We start from the raw sequence: 24158 nt of genomic DNA, 5'->3' as shown, positions 1-24158 counted from the left end.
TTTTATGCTCTGTTATGCCATGTAATTTTCTTATTTTCTCCATTGTTGCTTGGGGATTTTTCAGTTTTCTTTATGTTAGTTTAAAGAAGTTTTTAATGTATTTTTTTTCAGAGTAATGAATGGAAGGAAAATCTTGAAGGTGCGTCAACAGTTTCTGATGCAAAATATGTTGTGAAAGAGCTGCAGAAGAACGCGGTTAATTGGTCTAATGCGAAGAAGCTATTCGCTGTTGGTAAATAACATTCTGATGTCCTGTCAATTGCAGTTCTGGACACATGCATACATATTAAAATGATACTTTCTTGTTTCTAGTTTTATTTTTTGTCCAATTTTATGACAGGGTAAGTTATTTTTTATTTCTATCATTAGAAGTTGGAAGGGGTTTTGTTATAAGAACTCTGGGTTTTCTATCAATTGGAAGTTGCCCTTCTATTTGCCTCTTATCTGTTGTCATGTGTAATAGTCCTCAAGTGTGGCAAATTCTGCAGAGGAGAATATCATTGGTGCTTCAGGAGATGAGAATGTGCTATGTAATACAAGCTGCATTGACAATGTGCTAGGACCTGCGGAACTACATGGTTGTTCTGGAAGATGCTTGGATGGCACGAAAGAAAATGCTATTCAGCTGATGAGCTTGAACTTGTAGGTCTTGGATGATTATTACTCTTGTATTATGAACAATCTCAAAGTTTTATTATAAGATTGCTAGTGTTTTTCACTTGTGAAGATGAGTTTCTTGGTATGCATGCATTTGTGATTGAAAAAGCAATGACTACCCTCTGATTGATTTCTAATATGGTGAATTGTTTCCTGTATACTCCTGGAAGCCTGCCTGTCCAGCCCTTTATGTGCCACATGACTGATAATGTTAGGCCCCAAATTCTGTGGACAGGTAGTGGCCAGGTTTTTCTGTTCACATGTCAAGTTACAACTTGGTGAATTGAAGCTCTGAAAATTAATTTGAAAGTCAAGTTGTTGAAAAATTTATCAAACAAGAATATGGCTTTAAATAATGGAAAAAATGCCTTGCATCTTGTGGTATCGGCGTATGGTTGAACTTTAATCAAACTTTGATGACCTATCTGTACCTTACCCTGCCTATATTTTGGATTGCCAAATCACACCTCGACATGGCATAAATATGGTGGGATGTAAAGGAAAAGCTTCCTTGATTGGCTTTTTGGTAGGCCTTTTCCCTATAGCTAATGCTTGTGTTCTACTCTTTATTAGGGCTAGCAATTTAGAGGGGCAAAATTTGCCTGTCAGATCACCTGTCGCTGATGGCAGATTTCAGGTGAGCACCGGTAGTGGTAGTTGTGGATCAATGCAAGGCAGTGCAAACAATGAATCATTATGTCTGCCTGGAATTTATACCGGAGAGCATGCGACTTCCCTTACTGTTGCTGAAAGTGCCGGATTAGATGGAAATGATTTTGATAAGAAACTAGATCTCCTCATTATGGATGTTGTCAGTTCAATTGAAGGTTGTATAAAGTTTTTCCGTTTAGTTCAGTATATCAACTAAATACTAGCTTGCATACTACCTATTTATGAACTTTCATTAACACAGCTAGTTTAGTGGTGCTTTCATTCAGTCATTGAGTTATCATTTGAATATGCTTGTGTTGTAATTGATAATTGTGATCACATAATGTAGGGAACACTGTCATGAATGCCCATGAAGAGGCTAGTGGGAACTCTGAAATGCTAATGACTGATATTAGTACATGCTGTGCATCCTCTTTTCAAATGGTCAGTAATGTTATGGTGTGATATATTAATGTTTAAGGCATGCTAGATGAGTAACATTTTTGTTGGTGAGCAGGAAAAAGTTGTAGAGGCCTCATGTTTGCTGCTTCCATCTCTGGGAAGGTCAGGTGCAATAAATGACTGTGTGGCTACAAATTCTGAACCATTCCCTGTCACAGTGTTTAGTCAGCCAGTAGAAGATCCTGGCAGGGAGCTTTCTGATGAAGGTTCTGTTCAGAGTCTCCGCGAGACTAGACACGGAAATATATTGAGGTCTCTTGGTCCCTTGACCCCAAAAGTAACGGTAACATCTAAGAGAAGTACATATCACCAACTGCCACGGGGTAAAAGAAATAAAACATCCAATGTACCTAGAGTGAAATATTCAAAGGATTTTGCAGGTTAGATTTGCATGGCTTCGAATGTGTCCAACATCTTGCTGAACATATATTTGTTTTAACTGTCTTTTTTTTTTCTGCCAGAAATTATTATTGCATATATATATATATTTTTTGGAAACTTGGCTGTGGTGATCATCTAAATTCTCATTTGTGTGGTTTCTTTGGTGATAATTGCAATTTATTCTGCCCAGAAAAAGTTGAATGTCTTTGAAATTTCCAAAGTGATGTTGGCACTCACTATTACCTTTCCTTCGAGATCTGTTCCATAATCATAAATCGTGAGTCTCATTCCGTAGGATAGGAGATGACAGCTTAATTTGGGATTATATGGAGGCACAGGCCAGGAAGATGGGGTTGATAATCCAGATTTAGGTCCATCTTTGGGATTCTAACAGTTTGGAACATAGCTATCATGGAAAAGTTCAGATGCATGTAGTATCTGTGTTTTTGAAAGTAGAAGTGAATTGGTAATGTCAGGTGTTATAGGCCTAGTAAAGGGAAGGACTTGTGGGAAGAGTTGGAATACAGTGCCATTGGGCATGAGAGTCCCGGGCTGATAGAAGTCGTAACTTGTAAGTATATGTATGGATGAAGGGTCTCAGTTTCAGTTGTCTCCTCCGCCTATTGTCAAGTTGAACTTTTGTGGTAGCTCGAGGGTAACCTGGAAACTACTGGTATTGGTGGGGTTGTTAGAGATCATCATGGTGATATAATTTTGGCTTTCTTTTGGTTGATTAGTAAATGTAACTCAATCACTGTTGAATTGAAGGTGGTTATGGAGGAATTAGAGATATACTTTGTATTTTCTAATAGGTGGTTGGATATGATAGTTGAAGGTGACACAGCTTGGTTAAGTGGCTAGGCTCTAATATGGGGTCCCTGGTGGTATTCTACTTCTCATGAGAAGGGTTAGATCCTTCCCTTGAGTGTGGGCATATGATTTATAGGAGGCTTACATCAGCTAATAGTGTAGATGAAGATCTCCCTGAGGCTCGGTGAAGAAAGTTTCTGTACTTTGAGCTTTTTTCCCTTTAGCTTGCTTGTTTTTGTTATTTGTCATTGACCTGATTTCCAGGTTTCTGTTGCTGTTGTTTTTGTTTTCTATTACATTGTTGTAGCTCTCCCTCATTTTTATATACAACAACAAACAAAAACAACAATGCCTTTTCCCAACTAAATGGGGTCCGCTACATTGATCCGTGCTAGAGCAAGGTCAAAAAAAAAAAAAAAGAAAAGAAAAGAAAAGAAAAGCGTAATGGAAAAAAGAAATGAAACATAGCAAAGCAACACCTCTGGGACATCTCACCTAAAAGCACATGGACCTTTGTCCTCCAAACAGCTCTATTTGATGTCATATTAAGATCCAACCCTAGCATTTGTATGCCTTTCCTTACAAACTCTTCAATGGTCATTTTAGGCCTGCCCCTAGCTCTTTTAGCTCCTTTCTTATGGGTCTGATCACTCCTCTTTACAAGAGCATCCAATGGTTAAGCTGAACATGTACCGACCACCTTAAGAGAAATTCTCTAAGCTTGTCCTGAATCGCAGCTCCTCCCAAATTGGCTCTGGCCTGGCCATTCCGCACTCTATCTCTCCTAGTTTTGCCACACATCCATCTTAACATCCTCATCTCTGCTAGCAACTTATCTATGTGCCGCTTCTTAACTGCCCAACACTCTGCTCCATACATCATAGCCGGTCTTACAATTGTCCTATATAATTTCCCTTTAAGCTTTAGAGGTATACGTTGATCACACAACACTCTAGATGCTAAACGTTGATTGCGTTTTCCAGAAGTTGAACATCGGTTTATTGCTTGGAAGCAATAGTCCTAACCTTTGGACTACAAACACAAGGACAGGTTTATGGCCAAAAGAAGGACTAGTTTTGTGTTTTGCTTGTGCAAGAAGAACATATTTCATTAGCAAGATTGAGGAGGTTGAATGGGTAGGGACATACTGCGATTGATACACAACATACATAAAGATGAGGTCTTGATACAGCCATGGAGGTTTTTGCTGTCATGCATACATATGAAGGCTCTTCGAGGAAGGAGATTTAATGAAGATGAGTATTGAGTGTGTTAAAAATAATTGATGGGACTAGGGTACTAGTGTTAGTGGGCGAGCCTATGACACAACGGTTAAGTTGCACTATTGCAACATGTTTTTCAAAGGTTCGAACTTGGAAACAACCTCTGATTCAGATAAGTTACTTAATGAAATTAATGCAGATAAGTCACTTAATGGGCTTATTTTATTGGAAATAAGCCTTGGGTTGAGCTTTGTATGTTTTGGGCCTTTGATTCCATTTGTTTTCTTTGTAATAGACCATTCTAATGGGTCTAAAATATGGGTAGAAAGTAGGAAAACAAGATTTAATTCATTAGTTTAGTTCGAGTCCTGTTTTGGGTCTATTTTCTTTGTTATTTCAGTTTTTTAGTCAGTTTAGGTTTCTCAATTAGTTAAAGATTGTGTTAGGCCTTTCGTTTTTGGTGTTTGAGTTTGTTTGGAGTCTTTTATATATGTTTGTAAGGGGCTATAGTATTGAACACAAATTTATTAATGAAATTGCAGCTTTGTGCTCCTAAAATTCTGAGAAAGAATTCTTCAACAAATGAGATAGCTTTCCTTAAATTTCTTCAAGTCTTCCAGAATGTTGGATGTCACACATTTTTTCGGATTAAGCAAGCCATCGGATCGAACTCAAATTTTGACCGGGGCATTCAAGAAGTCTAATTTGAAGATCAGTTTAAATCTGGACTCTTTCTGGGGGCTTGATCTTGAGATATCTGCAAAATACCAATTCTGCCCTTCCCTTCTCAAGATTTGTAAAAATTTATTGTTTTGTGTTCAAATAGTTGCTGTTTTACTTCCTTATGTTGATTAAAGTTAACTCTTGAAACCAGAGATTGCTTGTGCTTTATTACCCTAATTTTGGGTTGGAAATTACTGTTTGCCTCTCACGGTTATTGCTGGTCTTTCCTCCATAGTTGCTATCTTATTTTGCTCCTTGTCTTCTTATTTGCATGTGAACCATCCTTTCAGATAGATCCTTGTCAACTGCCTACTATTTTGATCCAGTGCTCTTTTTTTATTGTTCTGGTTTTGGATGATTTCACAATTGCTTTTTTCCAGTGGTGTTGAATAGTGGTAAAGCATGAGTTGATAGTTGTGTCTTGAGAATTTAATGCTTGGGGGAGAGTGGGGGCAAAGCATAAACACCATAGAGGAAATATTTGTGGTTCACATTTTGGGGGAATTGGGGGGATGGGGGGGCATAAATTAATTGATGTGAATATATATATATATATTTGCTTTGTTTTTGAGCTTTTAATCTTGTTATAGATCTGGTTCCTCAGATTCTGCAGGGGCCAATGTCACTGATCATATTGACAGAAAATATAATGGGTTTGCCTTGCAACTTAGTCATTGTGGGTCGACCAAAAGAATGCTTTGTTCTATTTGTGAGGTCTGTTACTCTTTGCATGTAGCCTCTTTTATTGGCTTAATGTATTCCATTGATATTCAAACTTTTACTTAATAGTATTACTTTTCATGCAGAATGGAGAAGCAAGCAAATGGCTTTTCCCATGTAAGGCAATTGGTTGTTCCTGTGTTTTCCACACCTTTTGCCTTTATCCTCCTTTACAATTTGCGCCTGAGGGGGAATGGATTTGCCCTTTTTGTAAGAATGATTTATCGTTCATGGAAAAGATAGAGGAGAAGTTGGTGCCCAAGAAAATCAGAAGCATCATAGGTCGAAGAAGGCTTGTTTCTGGCTGTGAGAATAATTCCTGGCAGGATGAGTTCCTTATACAATGGGTGTCACTTTCACATCACCATGATACTTGGGTATTCTTCTCATTTGCATTTTGGAAACTCTTTTCCTCCTTGTCTCCATTTATTCTGAATTTTTTTTTCCCTTATCGGGTGGGGGAGGGGGGAGGGGGGAGGGGGGACGGGGTGGGAGATGGGTTTCTGTCTAGCATTTACATATGGGATTTCCATCCTTCTGATAGAATGTTTGAGTCTTATTTTCAATTTTCATTACCTTTTCTTTTTATATCATTATTGCTTATTCTAATTTGGCTAATTAAGTGCTTTTACATTCTATGGCCCAGGCCCCCACATCTTGTGTCCTTTTCAAATTGAAGATACTGTAGCCTTCAAATTAAAATAGAATTCTGGATCTACATCTCTCTATGTTCTCTCTCTTTTTTGATCGGTGACAATAGATGAGTATTAGGGAAAAAGAACGCTACCTCGTCATGTGGCTCCTGCGCCCAGACACAGGCTATATCTCTGCCCCTCTTGTAATAAAAAATGCCTTCCATTTTGATGCTCCTGTGCGCGCTCTCCTTGGCCCCTGTGCTGTTACAGGGGCCACAGGACCAGGTAGCGATGTCTTGCCCAATAAATATTTGCATATAGACAGTCATTTTAAACCATCTACATGCATAGAAAAACTAAAAGCGTGGATCTTGTTATAATTAATATAACCATTCAAATTATGTCATCCTGGAATTCTCCGGTTGTCCCTAATGATCAGTCCATCCCGACAAAAAGATCTGAGATAAGCACAGAGATTTGGAATGGATTGGGATCAAGATCAGCCATCAAATATTCTCCTCTTGCAATCCTTTCCATAATCCAAACAGTCCATGATATGCATCAGCTTCCAAGTTGATTTCTCCTGTAATGTCTTGGCTAATTACGAAGATATACATTTATTGGAATCACCTGTTTTTAACTGAAAGGTGCAGCATTGTTGGTCCATAAAATTAAAGCCACTTCACATTGTATGTAAAATGCATGCCACATCCTACCCAGCATTTTTAATAACTCATATATTTTATATATATATATATAGAGAGAGAGAGAGAGAATCAGCATTGCCTCTTTTAGATGGTCAACTGTTAGCTTTCTATCTAGGACCCCTGATGTGAAAAAAGCTTTAAAACTTGGTGGGAGTGATCTGCCCCAACAATTTTCGACAGATGAGTTTTGTACCATTTTCTTTAGAAGGTATTCATAAACAATTTCGCTATAAAGGACCTGCCCTTGGATTGGTAATCCAATCCCTGAGTAGTTATAATGAAGGTCTGATGTGGTACCCATAAAACAGAAGTCCTGCTTTTTTTTTTTTTTCTGTGAAGAAGTCCTGATGTAGTCTTCATTCATTTAACCAAGAAAAGGAGGCTGCTTAAAGCTTTCAAGTTGCTTATTGGTTGTCTTTTTTCTAGTTTTTATTTTTATTTTTATTTTATGGATAATGAAGGCACTTTTTAAATCCTGAAACCATTGGATGGCTGTCATATTTTTTTTGTTAGTACTAATCTGTGTACATTGGCCAATCACAAACAGCCTCATCCAAGCCATTCCTCTTTCCATAAATGTAACCTTTTGCCAATTTCCACTTTGTTAGCTCCTTGTGAAGAAATTTTCACAAAAAATTTCACCACCTCTTTCCATGCAAAAGGTCCACAATCAGTAGATCATTCTTTGGATTCCATCAGTTTTTGCAAGCACCATATTTTTACTCTACGATAGTTCTCTACAAGACTGAGCCTTCCATACTGTACCATGATTTGTGTGTAAGGGCTTTGTTCATCGGCCTTGTTCTCTTTAAACTAAACTCTTTGGCCAACAGAGTCATCTTTCATTTGTCATTGTTCTTGTAAAATAGGAGAGAGAGAGAGAGAGAGAGAGAGAGAGAGAGAGAGAGAGAGAGAGAGAGAGAGAGAGAGAGAGAGAGAGAGAGAGAGACTTGTGCAAGGGAGTCCCAATTGTGTGTTTGGGGCTGCCCATTTCTGTTCTTTATATAGAGCTCAAATCGGCTATTACAAGTAAGATATAAGTCCTACTAGGAATAGGAATCCAAAACATAATAGAAAACTAACATAGGCTTACTAGCTTCTAACTTAGACAACAATCCTAGTTGGACTAGGAAAATACCAAGGGAGGTGCGCAGGACTCCTCCCCTTTTCACGATAGACTTCTAACAGTTCTCAACAAAAATCCCTTTTTTTTGCCCCCCAAGATGGCCCTTGGTGGTGACAGCTTTGTTTAAATTGCGGATTAAACAATTTTTATGTAGTGGCAAGAGGGTGACTTCAGGAAGGCCTAAGCAAAGGATGTCAAAGACCATGGAACAAGCCTCCATTTTGGCACCATAGAGATCCATGACATAAGCTATTTTCTTAGGACACTCATGGAAAGGTTAGAGATTGAGAGAAAGATCACCATATTGTCTTTATGGATGTAGAAAAAGCTTATGATTGAGTCCCTAGAGAGTTAATCTAGTAAGTACTAGAGAAGAGAAGTGTTTCAAGTAAATATTTGGTGTTTTGGACATAGTTAAAGATATGTATAATGGTGTAGTGACTAATGTAAGAACTGTGAGAGGTCAAAGTAGTGAATTCCCAATTATAATAGGGTTACATCTAGGATCATCTTTAAGCCCTTATTTGTTTAAGCTTCTGATAAATGATTTAACCAGAGACATTCATGAGCAGGTTCCTTAGTGTATGCTTTTTGCTAATAATATTGTATTGGTGGATGAGACAAAAGCAAGGATTAATGCAAAATTGGAGTTATGAAGATCAACCTTGTAATCAAAAGGTTTAAGATTAGTAGAATGAAAGCGGTTTATATGTTTTGTAACTTTAGTTACACCATAATGTACAATAAGGCGGTGAAAATCGAAGGGATGGAGATTTCGCAAAGTGATTATTCTAGGTATCTGGGCTCAATCATAAATAAAGAAGGTGATATAAAGGACAATATTTAACAGAGAATTAAAATAGGATGGGTGAAATGGAGAGGTGCTCCTAATGTGTTTTGTGATTAATGTATTCCCTTAAAAAGGAAAATATTATAGGACAATCATACAACTGGCTATGATGTATGGTGCAGATGTTGGACTGTTAAAAAGAATTATATAGATAAACTCAATGTAGCCGAGATGTGAATGTTAAGATGGATGTGTGGCAAAACTAGGAAGGACAAAGGAAGTAATGATTGAATTAGAGCTGATTTGGGAGTAGGTCCTATACATGATAAGCTACGAGAAAGTCACTTGAGGTCCATATTCAACAGAGGCCTTTAGATGCTCTAGCATGAAGGAGTGATTTAATTTAAATTGAAGAAGCTGAAAGAGCCAGGGGCAGACCTGAAATGGCTCTTGGAGATGTGGTGAGGAAAGTCATGCACAACTTCGGCTTGTTTCAAGCATGACCTCAAATAGTGCTGATTTGAGGGTAAGGATTGATGTTGCCATTCCCATTTAGTTAGTATAAGGCTGAGTTGCTGTTGTTGTTGCTTATAGAGGTCTAGTTGTAAGTTTGCATACTAGAAAGCCTTAGCAGTATCTTTTGCTGTTGAGTTTAGTGGATTTGCCTAGAGTTTGGAGGTGAAGTTTGCATAATTTTACTTGTATTTTGGCCTTCTTTGAGGACTTTCCATTGTAGGAGATACTTACAACAAGTTTGTTATGTTCTTGGAAACCAGTATTGCACCTTTATTGTCACGTGTTACTTGGTTAATTGCTAATCTGTTATCAAGAGTGAGAGAAAGATAATTCAGTAGTGCCACTGCCACTGCTGGAAGGAGTAGTAAAACTAAACTTTGATGGATCTTCTCCTTGTAACCCAGACATCAGGTCTGGGGTGGTATTCAGATCTAGTGGTGGAGCAATTTTGAGAGCCTACCCATTGGAATGAAAATCGGTTAAGGGCTGAGTTTTGTCACTATTAAGGGGCTGAAATGTGCTTTGAGAGTTGATTTCCGTAACCTATTAGTTGAGCGTGATTCATCTACTGTGATAGCTTGGATGAGTTTAGAGTCCCTAGTTCCATTGAGATTTTCTTATGTCATTAGAACTTAGAAGTATTAGGTTGACAGCTTCTGAAATGATTTGCCTGCTCAATTGGAGACCTAGATCCACTAACGATGTGGCAGACCAGTTGGCCAAATAGGGTGTTCATTTTCTGATAGGGAGCTTTGGTTCTTTTATTCCTCTGTTAGATTAATTTCCTTTTGTGATGTTCGATGACTTTGTCATATTTGTTGCATATATGCTGTCCTTGTTGGCCACCTTAGCCAAGTGTTAGTGATGAGGTGGCCAGAAGTGATGACGTGGCAGCATACGGTCACTTTGGTGACATGGCAGTGATGAGTGGTGTTTCAGAGGTTGCATGAGTGCAATGGGTATGGCAGTGGTGGTTGTGACACATTTACATTTAAGGTTCTGGCAATTTTGGCCTATTTATGTTCGGGGAATTTTAGTCATTCAAGCTGATTTTTTTGGCAGTTGGTTCCTTCTGGAATGCTGTAGAGTGTGTTGTACTCCATCCAATGCATCCGAAATCGTCTCGATGTGATGCAAAATGAAAGAGTTATGACATGTGCAAGCTTCAGGGGCATTTGATCATTTTACATGGCTGAGATTTCAGTAGAGTTGTTCTAGAAATTTGTAGTTCTACAAGTCGTGAATTCATCGCAACTCATATCGGCCCAATCCGAATTTGTATAAAGAAGTAATGATTATTTTTGCTCAGTTACTCTAACTAATATGCACAAGTGTTCGATGAAATGCCTAAATATGGTAGTGCATGTGTTTCAAGGAGTTATGGGCCCCCAACTGTTGAGGTGGCATAAGAGTGAGTGTAAGTGTTTCATGTGTGGTGATGTGGCACTGTTCATCTTGGCTCTGTGGAAGTGTTTTGGCAGCTCGCAAGGTGGGCCGCACACGTGGCAGCTCATATGCACGACAACAAGTATGTTGGAAGCACAGCAGGGCTGTGCAGCATATGGCTGCAGCCACGCAGTCATAGGTGCAGGCCTGCGTGCACAGCATGCAAGGGCAAGGTCCCTACAGGCATGGCTGCATGCAAACAAGGCCCCTGAGCTTGGGAGCCAAACCCTAGGCAACCTAACATGATAGGAAATTTCGGAATTTCGGTTTTTTTTTGGCCAAAACGAAATAAGGCCCGAAATAATATTTGTACAAAATTTCGGTCGAATTTTCGGTATTTTGGCCAAAATTTCGGTATCGTTCCGGTTTCTCGCCTGTCTCGGTACATTCCATGTGTTATAAATACCATATCTCAGTCGAAATTTTGGTATTTCGGTCTAAATTTCGACTCTGTCTATCCTGTCTTGGTGGTTTCGGTTCCATTTGCATATTTTGAAGGAAAAACACTCCAACAAGCCTCTAATTAGCCACATCATCACACATTTTGACTGCCATTGGACTCCTACAAGATTTAGACATTCAAAGCTTAGGAAATGTAAAGTTCTTTCTCCAAAACCAGGTAAAATTTTCAGAACAGTTCAACGGTTGTTGCCAAACAAAGGTGCAACTTTAAAACAATGTCATGTCCTAATATTTTTGCATTTTTATGTTCTAAGCATGTTTATTAACCTTAAAATAAGTTACCCACCAAGTTTCAGGTCAAAATATGGTCGTTTGACCACTGAAACAGTCAACCCAAAAAAAGGCTACATGCAAACAAGATGAAATTTCAGTTTCTAAACCGAAACACCGAAACACCGAAACGAAACAAAATTTTGAACCTTGGTTGAAAACATTTAAGGCATGATATGGGAGAAGGTTATCGAAGTCCAATCAAGAAGAGAAACTAGTGTCTCATCTTTGGGACATCTTTGAACATATTTGGTTGTTACAGACAGGGGTTGTAAGCATCCTCTACCTGTGTATTTATTTTTATATATTGTTTGGACACATGTATGTGTGCTAGTTTAGGAAGTTGACATAGTGGACCTATATTAGCCTGTGAAAAGTTTAGGGCATCTGTTATAAGTCAAAAATTGATTTTATCACCGTATTGGGTGAGTGTTCTCCCCAACAGTGGGTATTGTCATTTGTATTGGCACTACGTGTGCCCTCCTAGTACTATGCTAGGTAAACCTGACAGTGGATGCTATCACTTGTAATTGGCTCTAAGTGCCTTTTTAGTACTATACTGGAAAAGCTGGGTGTGGGTGCTCCCAACTGTTAAAACAATTAAAGTAGTATATTGAGTAGATATTAAGCCTTTACAGGCACTACTGCGGGGACGTAAGATTATTACCGAAGTTTGTAAAATATCTATGTTGTGCGTGTGGTTGCATTTTTGTTCATGTATTGGATTTGGAGTGCCGTGTGTTGCAGGATGGGTGTGCACACCTGGAAGTGCATATGACAGGAGGTTGGGTGTGTACACGATTGCATGGGAACAACTATAGTGCCAACAATGATTGCCTCGTCAGCATGCATAGTCAGAAAAGTAAAGAGATTTATACACTAATTCACCTTGCTCTCAGTGTCTGCCAGGACTCAGCAATATTCATGTAGTTTGGTTTTTGTACATATGGTATATCAGTATTGGTCCTTAATATACTCTCTTTTTTTATCAATACAATGTTCTTCTTCTTTTTTTTTTTTTTTTTTTTTTTTTTTTTTTCTGTCTATTACAAAAAGTGTTCTTCTCTACATTCCACTGAATTTTTGTTTTGCATGGTCTGTTTGTACCATAAGTTAGACTACTCATAGGAGCCACTGCCTGAGTTTTGGTCATTTTTAGCATTATTTTCATTAGTATATACATTTTTCCAGGTTCCTATGGAGTGGATCAATCTTACTGATGGTGTTCGATTGCATCATTTTCAAAAGCATATCCCGTAAGTTGTGATTCTGTATGGAATCCAATTTTTTCTGCCAACTCCCTTCCTTTTGATTTAATTTCCCAAGAAATCAGGAACTGAAAATTCAAGAGTTCAAGGTGTGGAAACTGACGAAGTTAACTAGAGGATGAAAGGATTACTTGAACAGTTAGCAGAGTTTAAACGAACTATCCTAGAGAAAGTGTTTTAATGTAGTCTCACAACTAAATAAATGGATGGAGTTGCACCAAAAGAGAACAGTGTTTGTGGAGAAATATTGTTTTCAAATCCATATTTATGAACCAATTTGCTTGATCAGACTTGCCTTACGAATAATCTATTCGTTCTCAAAATAAAAAGTAACTAGGATTCATGAGTAAACGTTTGAAGGCATATGAAACTTTTATGTTCTGAATCACTCATAATCATTGAAACTGTAGTAAAATTGACTTCACCACTTGAAAAGAAAATTATACAACTTCACCATTGACCTGGCCTGTGCTTTAAAGATGCATGTCCCTTTTACCATTTTACCAGTTAATTGGGGTTGAGCACCAAGGGGGAGCTCGACTCGTGAGGCAAGAAGATGCAGGGCACAGGCTTTGCATTCCAATCCCACCTTTATAAATGTTTGAGCTCTCTTATCAAACCCTAACCAATAGAGGCTCCTTATCTTTGCTGCACAGTTATCTTTTTGTATAATATGCCAATGGTATTTCTCCACTTCATATGTTGTCATGATTAGAAAATTTAATTTTTTACTAATGTAATTATACAAAACCTTACTGAACAGATGGTAGGCTGTGCAGCTTTTGTTGATTGATTAAATTTGCATGTGGGCGTTCTAGAGGATCCCTGTCTATTGCTCAAATCCACCTCTCAATCAATCTATCCCTTGATTTGGCTCAATAGGAGATGCCAATTATAAGAAAAAAATATAGGCATATAGCTGCCAGTGTAGCCTATACAGATATGTGCCACTGGCACAACATAAGATTTTGCTTAGGTGGGTGTGGAGGCAATAACTCCTCCTTGGCTCTACCATTATAAGGGTGCCACCATGCCAGTGCCCCAATTCCTGTGGCTCACGCCCATGTGGCAGTCTATATATCATGGATCTTAACATTTCTAAAAGGTGTTTACTGGATTGTAGCTGTATGTCTGTTCTTTTTTTTTTTCTGATTCCTTGGATGAAAAATCATCTATTTATTCGAAAAGAAGAAATAAGAGATCGTTGAACTTCTTAAGATAATCATCAGGATGATGACCATTAAATGATCCAAAGTATTCCCTCCTGCCCATCCTCCATCACCTTGGGCCGCCTTACGCCTTGATAACCTTGCTTTGATAGGGTAATAGGGTACACTCTTGCCATCCCACATAGTTGGGGTAAGGATTTTTGGGATGGTGACCTTTTTAGTGTGGCAATCACACTTCATGCAAATAGTCACACTTAATTTGGACAACACAGTGATGCATGTGAAAATACATTAGGCTGGTTTCGTTGAGGGTTTAGGGGACCTCATAGGTTTGTGATCATCACTGAATTCTTTCTTCGCTGAAGATAACAGCTTGCCCGGCTGGTACTGGTCAAGTCTTGAGGGGTCATACCCTTGACCTGGGTTTGAAGCCCATGTTCACCAACTAGTACTAACTGGCTATAACTGGTGTCCCACTGTTAATTTGAAGAAAAAAAAGTATTTGTTCCTTGCTTTTCACCTTGTGTAATTTTTCACAGCATAAATCCTTCGTTAATCATGTCAATCAGCTTTCTGGAAAAATGTGTTTGGTTCTTTTTTACTTTTGACATGGTCTTTTGATATGATGTGTTTCGTAAAATTCATCAGGTTGTCAAGTCTTACGGTTAATAAATGAATTGTTTAAGCTGATGTCAGCAGGATGGGTGTAGATAAAACAATTTTGACCTAGTCAGACTTGTATATGGAAGTTTTTTTGGTTAGTAGGACTCATGTTTTTCCAGGGTCATTTAATTGCTTTTCTTCATTATGATAGCTTTTCTTTTGTAATCTTTTTGAGTTAGCTGGAGGCCTAAACCTGGAATTGATCTGCACGACTTTACCTCTTTGTTTTTTTATTTCGGGGCCTTCAAACTGCTCTTAGGTCCTGTCATTCATTTTCTATGTTAATTTGTTTCCTCAAAGTTTGGCTTTTAGCTATTTGTTTTTCTCCTTTCTTCAATGAAGAGTTACGCAGTTTCTGGCTATATATATATATATATATATATATGGAATCATGACATTAAATTTTACATTTCGGTTTCATTGCAGACTGTTGGATGGTGTCACTATAATTGATCAGAGAAAGCCAGAGTGGTTAATGATAGACCGTGTCATAGCATGTAGGAAGAGGCATACTGTGAATAACTTGTGTAAAGCGCCCAACTTACCTGAAACAAGGGAAGGGTGCACACAACTTGAATTTCTGGTGAAATGGAAGGGACTTGATTACAGTGATGCAACATGGGAATCATCTTGCACGCAGGAATTGTTGGATGAACTGGATAAGCTTGTACAGAGGCACCAGAAAGCTGTTCTAAGAAGTCATAGTCTTTGTGAAAAGTCTAATTTCTCCAGGCTAGACTTGCAACCAAGTTACTTGACAGGTGGCTTCCTTTATGACTATCAATTGAGGGGACTCAACTGGTTACTACAGAACTTTATGTCCCGGAATAATGTTATTCTTGCAGGTTGTTGGATCATTTTTATCTAAAAAGAGTGGCTTAGTTAATTTTGCTTATTTATTGTATTCTCTATAAGTAAATGCCCTTGTTTTTGTACGAAGACTGTTCCAGTTTTGGTTGTATCTTGTTTTTTCTTTGTTTTTATATATAGGATCGTGTTTTAGTTGTGGCTGTATCTTATTTTCTAAGAGCATGTTCTGATGATTGTTGGGGGAAAGAAAGTATGAGATAGATTGCAACTGTAGATTGCAACCGCTATCTGAAGTGAGGAAATTCCTGGTTTTTAGTTGTCATAAGTTGCTCAGAGTTTTGTTAATCTTCACTGTATTTTCCAGATGAAATGGGATTGGGGAAGACTGTGCAAGTGGTTTCCTTCGTGTATTGTATGAAACAAGAGGCATTGAGTGCTCATCCAGTGCTTGTCATTGCCCCCAAAAGTACGCTTTTCCAATGGGAGAAGGTTAGTAATACCTCCATCTCTAATCTGAACACAAAATTGTGTCGACGAAATTTTCATGTCCCTTAGAGCAGTCCAATTAACACCCAACAGCCCAAATGAAATAACGACAAATAACAATTGCAATCTCACAATCAAGGCAGAATTTGTTGTTTATTCCTTCTCACAAAATTTTCTGATATGAAGTGTTTTATCCTCTGGCCTTTAGTGATCCAAGGTGAACGCATCCTTTTGACACTGTTTGCTCTTGTGGTCACTGTTGCTACTTAATGGATATTATACTTGATATCAAAAAGGTTTTTTGTCATGTAGTGTTTTTCCTTATAGTGTATAGGGATGGCATTTATCTTGTTTGCTCTTAATATAGGAATTTCATCATTGGGCCGAAGAACTTAATGTGGTTATTTACCAAGGGGAGAGGGAGTCACGCAAGTGTATCCGTGCACACGAATTTTATTCTACTGAGAAGAATGTCTTGTTTGATGTTTTGGTTACAAATTATGAGCTGGTTCTTTCAGATAACACTGCTCTCAGGAAGTTTGAGTGGTCTGCAATTGTTAGTAAGTGTCTTCTCTTATTTATTTATTTTTTTTTTTTTTGGAGGGGGGGGTGTTGAGGGATGGGTGGGGCAGGAACATATGTTAGTGTCTTATGTCTTAAAATGCTATGTCAATTCATTTAGTTTTTTTTTTTCCTTCTTCTGAAAGATTTGTAACATGGAAATCTGCTTGTGATAAATCCTTCTGGCTTCTTTCTTCTTATAGCCATATACTACTACAGAAAACCTCAGCCTAATCCCAATTAAATGGGGTCAGCTATGTGGATCTGCAAGGTTGTAAAGAAGCAAAAGAGGTAAAAAGAATAAGACATAGCTCCACCACATAAACATCCTACTTAAAAGGGTTCAACAACACGAATCTTTGTCCTCCAAATAGATCTATTTGAGGTTATACTAGGGTCAAGACCTAGACTATGTATATCTTTCCTTGCTACCTCTCCTATAATCATTTTAGGCTTGCCCCTATTTCTTTTAGCTCATTCCATCTGAATCTAATCACTCTTCCTTATTAGTGTATCTACGGGTCTCCGTTGAACATGGACAAACCACCTTATATGTCTTTCACGGGGCTTGTCCGAGATTGGGGCAACTCCCAGATCAACTGTGTTATCAATCATTCTTTACTCTATCTCTCCTTGTTTTGCTGCACACCAGTCATAACATCCTCATCTCTGCTACATGTAGTTTATTTATATTACTCTTCTTGACTGCCCAACATACCGCCCAATATATTATAGCCGGTCTTACGACTGTCTTATAAAATTTCCTTTAAGATTTACAGGAATGTGTCAGTCACACCACTTCAGAGGCACCTCTCCACTTCGTCCATCCTACTTTAATATTCTGGGAAACATCATCTTCTATATCATCCTAAATGTTTATGGTTTACCCTAGATATCTAAAATTCTGGGAAACATCATCTTCTATATCATCCTAAATGTTTATAGTTTACCCTAGATATCTAAAACAATCGCTTTGCGGTATCTCTCGCTTTTCAATTTCAACATTTCGTTATTTGGCGTATTTTGACTAAAGTTACAAACTATATACTCCGTCTTCGTTCTACTTGTCTTACAACCTCTTAATTCCAAGGTTGATCTGTAACTCCAACTTATTGTTAATCCTTGCTACGGTCTCATCCACTAAAACAATATCATCAGCAAATAGCAAACACCACAGGACCTTATCTAGATGTGCTTGGTTAAATCTTCCATGATAAGTGCAAATGGATAAGGGCTTAAAGCTGATACTTGATGTAACCCAATTGTTGTTGGGAATTCACTACTTTGACTTTCCATAGTTCTGACACTAGTCACCATGCTCACGTACATGTTTGTAGTTTTATCCACATTTTCTTGTGACCCTTCTCTTCGCTAGTACATGCTAGATTAATTCTCTAGGGACTCTGTCATAGGATTTTTCTAGGTCAATAAAGACCATAAGGAGGTCCCTCTTGTGAGCTTTAAATGTTTCCATAAGCCTTCTGAGTAGGTAGATAGCTTTTGTCATGGATCTTCCTTGCATAAAACCAAATTGGTTCTCCGAGGTAGTAGTTTCCCTTCTTTATAGCTATATGCTATTATAAATCATTAATTTATTTTGACCCTTTTCTTTTTAGCCCCTTTCTTTTCCCAGTTCGGATAATTGAAAGAATTGTATTAACAGTTTGAAGTGTACAAGTTATAGGTAGACAATTCATTTGAGACAAAGATAAACAAATTATGTGAACAGTAAGCTTCCAAGAAATCTAGTGATTTTGGTTTCCCTAGAAAGCTTCTGATTCGGCTGGCTCTATTTGGAGCCCTGTTATTGAAACTTATTTTGATTTTATGATTTCCTCTAGTAATTCAGTACATTAAGTGGTTATTCTTGCACTTCTTCAAGATTTGAAGTGAGGTTAATCCTTTAGTGTTGGGGTTGGGATTAGAAGAACCACAAAACACTGAAACAGATATTTTCTTCAATAATTGATTTTTAAATCAGGTGTTCAATCCTACTGTTTGAACTTCAGTATGGCAATATCCAAACAATCTGTTGTACTACTTCAGATTTTCTCTGTTAATGAGTTTATTTGGTTTCTTCATCTACCTGAACAATGTTACTTTCTATTGCAATACATCCTTGTTTTTGGACTGAGAATGAGTTTTATTACGTTTGCAACCGAACTATAGAGCACTCCTCAAAGAAATTTTCTGACAACTGGGTGGGATGCTAAAATGTTGAAACCAACATACCTATGCATGCTATGCCAATTTCACATGAGAGCAATCCTTTTTTTTTTTTTTTTGTTTTAATTTGGTCATGCACAATAGAGGAGATTTATAACAAAACATTGGGGATACATAAGGAGAAAAGAACAGGGCACTCCCTTTGAACTAAATGATGAGGCAAACCCTGGGCCCCATCCAAACCGCCAAAGCACTACACCTACCCAAAATCAATAGCTTCAAGCAACCTCCCAAAGGAGCCAGCAATAGCAGAGAGCCATCTATAAGATTGATAATGGTGTTAGATTTTGTTCTTGTGAGGAAAAATGAGTTGGCATTGGTCCTCTCTGATATCTGTCCCAATCTACACAAATTCATTCCTTCAATAAATGTACCCATCAGCCAATGTTTGTAGTGGTTGAAGGTTTACCACACTGAATCCTCTGTTAAGTGTTGCTGGTTGATAGAGATTGCTGCCTTCTTTCATACAATGTTTGGGTGGCCCTAAGTTGGATTTAGGACTATAACCTATTCACCTTATGTCATATATAGTTCCCATAGACTTCTTTCTTATCTATGGCCAAATTAAATGTTGTTTGTCTATGTGAAAGCTGATCATATCCCTTATGGGCTGCTGTACCCTTTGAACACGTTTTGCTGATATAGCATAGTAATACAAGTTCTGTTTTTGTTGTTGATGACAAAGACATTGTTGGAACTTGTGTGTGGTAAATTATGTCAGTAAATTTGCGGTCAACTGCTAGTGCAGTTGGATTGAGCTTCATGTGGTAGAGCACAGGCTCTCAGGTCTTGGTTTCGACCCTACTGTTCCACACCTTGCCCCCCCCCCCACTGTATGTCCTTTGTCCCCCATCTATCCCCCTTTGTATCATCAAAAAAAAAAAAAAATTCAGTAAATTCGTCTCCCCATCTTAGCAGTTATTTTTTTTATTCAAAATCTTCCCTACCCTCACTTTTTGGATCCTTTCAGAAAGGAGGCTGAATTGCTGGGGTAACATTGGGACAGAAAGCTGGGATGTGCAAATATCCTTGATGTCAGATTGAAGTACCAAGGGATAATCCGTCCCAATAGAGTCTATTACAAGCTCCAACAAGTACATAGAATAGATCAGATTCAACAGAGAAAAACAGATCTGAACACAAACCCAGAAATTAGGTCAAATTGCCGATAATCAAGGACTTATGCAGCAAGGTTCAAGGGAGCGTAAGATTTGAGTCGAGTGGGGGTCTTAGTTGGTCCAATAAAACCCTAGAAAATCAGCTTCAACTGGTAGCAGGTTGAGGAGAGTCTCTACGGAAAACTAGGGCAGAGTTAGGTCAAAACAGAGTAAATGGATGATTTTCTGTAGCTTTCAATCCAGCCCAAGAAAAAGGGCCATTTGGATCGAGTCTCTCTCCTAGGATCCTTGTTAAAACCCAAAAATCCTGCACAAACTGACTTCAGACCTGGGAGTTACAGCTCTTCAAAAATTGCTTCTCAGGAAACTCTGTAACTGAAATCGATGGGCTGTGTTTTTGGTCTTCTGATCAGCAATGATAGAGGGCTTCAATCTCACAATATATAGCAGATGAACTAGAAGAATAATAGAAGAATAAGAAGAGGAATAGAAGGGATAGATGTGGGTGGGAACTGGGAAGAATGGCTATCTCAGCCTTGGGCCTCTCACCCACAACTATCTCAGCTGTTGAAACATCCTTTCTCAGGAAAACAGTTAGCAAGCAAGCAAAACTTTGTTAAAAATTCAATATTCTATCTCTTCAATCAATGTAGGGCCTTTATATAGCTAAAGGCCAATCTGTTACAAAAATAGAAAGTATTGATTTTGATTCCCAACTGAAATAGGAAACTGATCTAAAAGGAAAGTATTTCAACTGTCTAATCTAAAAGGAAAATATTTCGACTGTCTAACTACTAATAATACTTCATATTTCAGACTTAGTTGCTACCCAAGAAAGAAATGAAATAGAAACAAAGATCTTTTCCTTTGCTGAAGTGATTCTTTCTGGCCAAGTATGTACTAAAGACAAAAGATAGCTTGTGTGTGAAGAAATCGATGGACAAGCTGGAGGCTTCTAGGAGGCTGTGGTGTCTTCAATCAATTGTTAACTGGATGGCCTTCTAGAGGTTTCACTTGAAGACAAAATGATGAAGAAAAGTAGCTGCTTGATGAGGGAATGAGGCTGTACTACTGCTGGATCAGTGGAGTAAAAAAGAACCAAAACTGAGAACAAACTGGACCGGACCTAGGCTGGCTCGATGGACAGAACTGGAATGTTTCTGGAACCAAGGGTGGCTGCAATGCTGATTCGAGTGGTGGTCCAATCTACATCAACTCCCCACCCCCCGCCCCCCGCCCCCCCAACTTAAAAGAAAAATTGACCATGATTTTTCATAAGTTGAGGACTGATCTGCAGATGATGAAGGTCTGTCTTTAATCCATAACAAAATTCAGGCAGCTCCTTGTATATACAGACATAATCATATAGGCAAGGAGGATGCTCTTCGAGGTACTTTAATGGAATCCAAGTGTTCAGTCTCAACATCTTCGGATGTGTCCATGAGATCATCCACATTTGTGTCTTCATCTATCTCATCAGCTGACTCGAACTCTTGCTGCAAAGGGACGTCACTCTGTCAAAATTCTTTGTGAGGTAATGCAAGTAATGGCTTGTCAACATGCTTCCCTTTGCTTGAGCTTGCATGTATTTGTTGTCCCTTGGCTCGCTGCTTCTCAATAATAGGCTGTAACAACTGTTGGTGCTTAGCTTGGCAACCCTCAATCTTGATTTCATGGCTAGAATGTTAAGTGGGTTGAGGACCATAGGTTTTCCCTTGTAATCAAAGAAACATTGGTTCTTAGTACCTCCCACTAACACTTTGTTACATACATCCATGGTTGACCAAGTAGGACATCAGCTAGCACCATGGTATATCGTCACACTAAACACCTTCTTCATTCTTGCCTAATTTCAGCAGTACCGAACATCTTTGATTGATCTCCATTGTATCATCATTGAGAAGAGAAGCTTTATAAGGTTGTGGATGTATCTTCAATTTTCCTTCGATGACATAGGCTTGTGATACAACGTTCACACAACTTCCATGATCACCTGTGAAGTCAGTCGTCCACTAGTCATTAAGATGTAGAAGATGCAATGCCATCGCCAATCTTCTCTTTTTGCTTTAGCGACTAAAATCTGATCCACAACATTGACTTGGTAGAGTCCTCCACTATCATCAAAGTCATCATTGTCTTCTCTCTTCTCCCTCAAGGGCTGCATTAATTCCCACCCACAACATTTATTCCTTTCTCAGTTACACAACCACACGATCAGGTTCATCTCTTTCCTCAGAGTAAATCATGCATTTAATAAATGTTTGTTTTGGTAAATGGCCATATATCCTAGATTTTTTGTTTAAAGTGACATTTTCTAGAAGTTCTTTTGGCATGCCAAGATATTTGTCTCTTTCTTTTTTTGGTGCATTATTTCAGTGTATAAGTTGTCATCCATAAATAATGCATTGTCTGGGTGCCTTATATGCAGTTTAATAGTAAATACTATATGCCACTCGACACCGAATAAAGTGTGAAGTCCTTTGGTTTCTGCTCTATCTTGCTTATTCTGCTTTGCTAAATGCAGCTTGGATTGATAGTGACACATAACATTTTGATTTTACTGCCTCTTATTTTTCTCTTAATCTCCTATTCTTTTTTTCCAGTTGATGAGGCTCACAAGATAAAAAATCTTGATTGCAAACTTGTGGCCTGTCTTAAGCAATATACAGGAGATTTTCGGTTGTTACTGACTGTGAGTGTGTTTCCTTTGTTTTTTTTAATCCTTACTGTTTTCATATACTTGAATAGTTCGCTGTTTTCATCATTTTCATTCTAGGGACAGTGACTTGTATGGCATTGCTTAGCATGGATAACAGCTGCCTGCCTGGATGTTAAGATCCTAACATTGTGACTCTGCCATATTACTGTTGCTAATTGTTATGCATAGAATGTTGTTATATTTGAGCTTTTGGTAAAAGTGAAGAGAACAATATCAATTCTAGATACTGTTATTTTTTTTTTTCAAAGGTAGAACAGTCTTCTACTGTAGAAGACAGTTTAAGTTCGTATGTAGGCTTCACATTTCCTGACTTTCTGCTCTAATTCCCCCCTCCCCCTGTGCGAAAAATATTTCTTTAGAACTTGCTGCCCATGTAAAAATTGGCTACCGCATTTATTTTCTTTGTTAATATGCCTTTGTATGTTGAGATAAAAGTAGATGCATAAACTAATGTAAATGTGGGAAATAAATTGTGTCAAATGGTCTTCCTCTCACCCATTTGGCTAATAAGTGATCTGAGTTGTATTTGGGCCTGCTCCATTTGATTAGTCTTCAATTGTAGCCTTGTAGGTCTCGGTCATGTTGGTGTGGTTTACAATGTCTCCTATATTCTCTATATTAAATGTTATGAAATAAAAAAATGATAATATATTTTCCAGATGGTGGGTGTTTTTTTCTGCTGCCCCCTCTTATCTTTTAGGCTTAGTTTGGTTGTCAAGAAATGAATAGAAAAGAAAAGAAAAAATTCTAAAAATTTGAATTTGATGAGAGAGACATAATCCAATCATTACATCATGATGAAAAAAATAAGCTGATATTTCCCAACATTTCTTCTCCTTCAGTGCATCGCAAAGGGAACACCGTGTGAGCTCCACGTGCAAGGACCATGGGATCTTGGCCTGCACGTGCCGGGGAGTGTTAATGTATACATTGATGCTATCCTTCCCAAAAGTTTGAGCTTTTAGGTGAAATGGTAGCAAACAATATACTGTTGTCAAGTCTGAAACCTGTACCTATTTGGGGTTATATCTGTGATCCTAATATTCTATCTCAGTATCTGGGGTTAGGTTAATTGAGTCCTAGTTTTACATTATTTACTTTTTTGTTGGGGGTTCATTAGGGATATAATAGGTAATATGCATATGTTTATATGGGTATTTTATTCATGTGGAGTGAAAGGCTTGAGTGGTAAATAAAATAATTAAAATCTTTCGTTAAAAGCCAAATTTTCTGGTCAAACCAGGGGAGCATCTGAACAGGTTAGGGATTTTGTCAGTGAGGGAGCAACTTGCAGTGGCAGCCTTAGGTGGCGACTTGCAGTAGTTAGTTGGTGTATCAGGCACATGCTAACCTCTTTGACCACCTCCGCCTTCTCTCCACCTGTGCTTTCTCTTCCTTTTTTCCATCAGACTTCCCTTCTTCTTCCTCTACTTCTATTTCCCTTCTTGTCCTCTCCTCTTCCTCCTTTATCTTTTTCCCCTTGGAACAAAAATTTCCAGCAAGCAAGGCATGCCTATACAAAAATTGACCAGATGCCTTGAGCATCCGGGAGTAGATTT

General features: G+C 38.2%; 1 protein-coding gene across 2 annotated transcripts in view; it reads left to right on the top strand.

The window, feature by feature from the left end:
• Positions 1-24158, top strand: part of LOC122073216 (CHD3-type chromatin-remodeling factor PICKLE-like) — a 48160-nt gene that overhangs the window by 3211 nt on the left and 20791 nt on the right. For both annotated transcript variants that reach the window (XM_042637754.1, XM_042637755.1), the window contains exons 3-14: positions 112-232; positions 489-642; positions 1231-1484; positions 1658-1752; positions 1826-2150; positions 5512-5621; positions 5714-6004; positions 12771-12835; positions 15106-15524; positions 15854-15978; positions 16343-16535; positions 22484-22572. In XM_042637754.1, the coding sequence (XP_042493688.1) occupies positions 112-232; positions 489-642; positions 1231-1484; positions 1658-1752; positions 1826-2150; positions 5512-5621; positions 5714-6004; positions 12771-12835; positions 15106-15524; positions 15854-15978; positions 16343-16535; positions 22484-22572 (2241 nt within the window). The remainder of the gene's footprint in view (positions 1-111; positions 233-488; positions 643-1230; positions 1485-1657; positions 1753-1825; positions 2151-5511; positions 5622-5713; positions 6005-12770; positions 12836-15105; positions 15525-15853; positions 15979-16342; positions 16536-22483; positions 22573-24158) is intronic.

This window comes from Macadamia integrifolia, chromosome 3 (assembly GCF_013358625.1).
Source record: "Macadamia integrifolia cultivar HAES 741 chromosome 3, SCU_Mint_v3, whole genome shotgun sequence".
In the NCBI taxonomy this organism is placed as follows: Eukaryota; Viridiplantae; Streptophyta; class Magnoliopsida; order Proteales; family Proteaceae; genus Macadamia; species Macadamia integrifolia.
The sequence above is the reverse complement of the archived record's forward strand: the minus strand, read 5'-3'. Positions and strand labels throughout refer to the sequence as shown.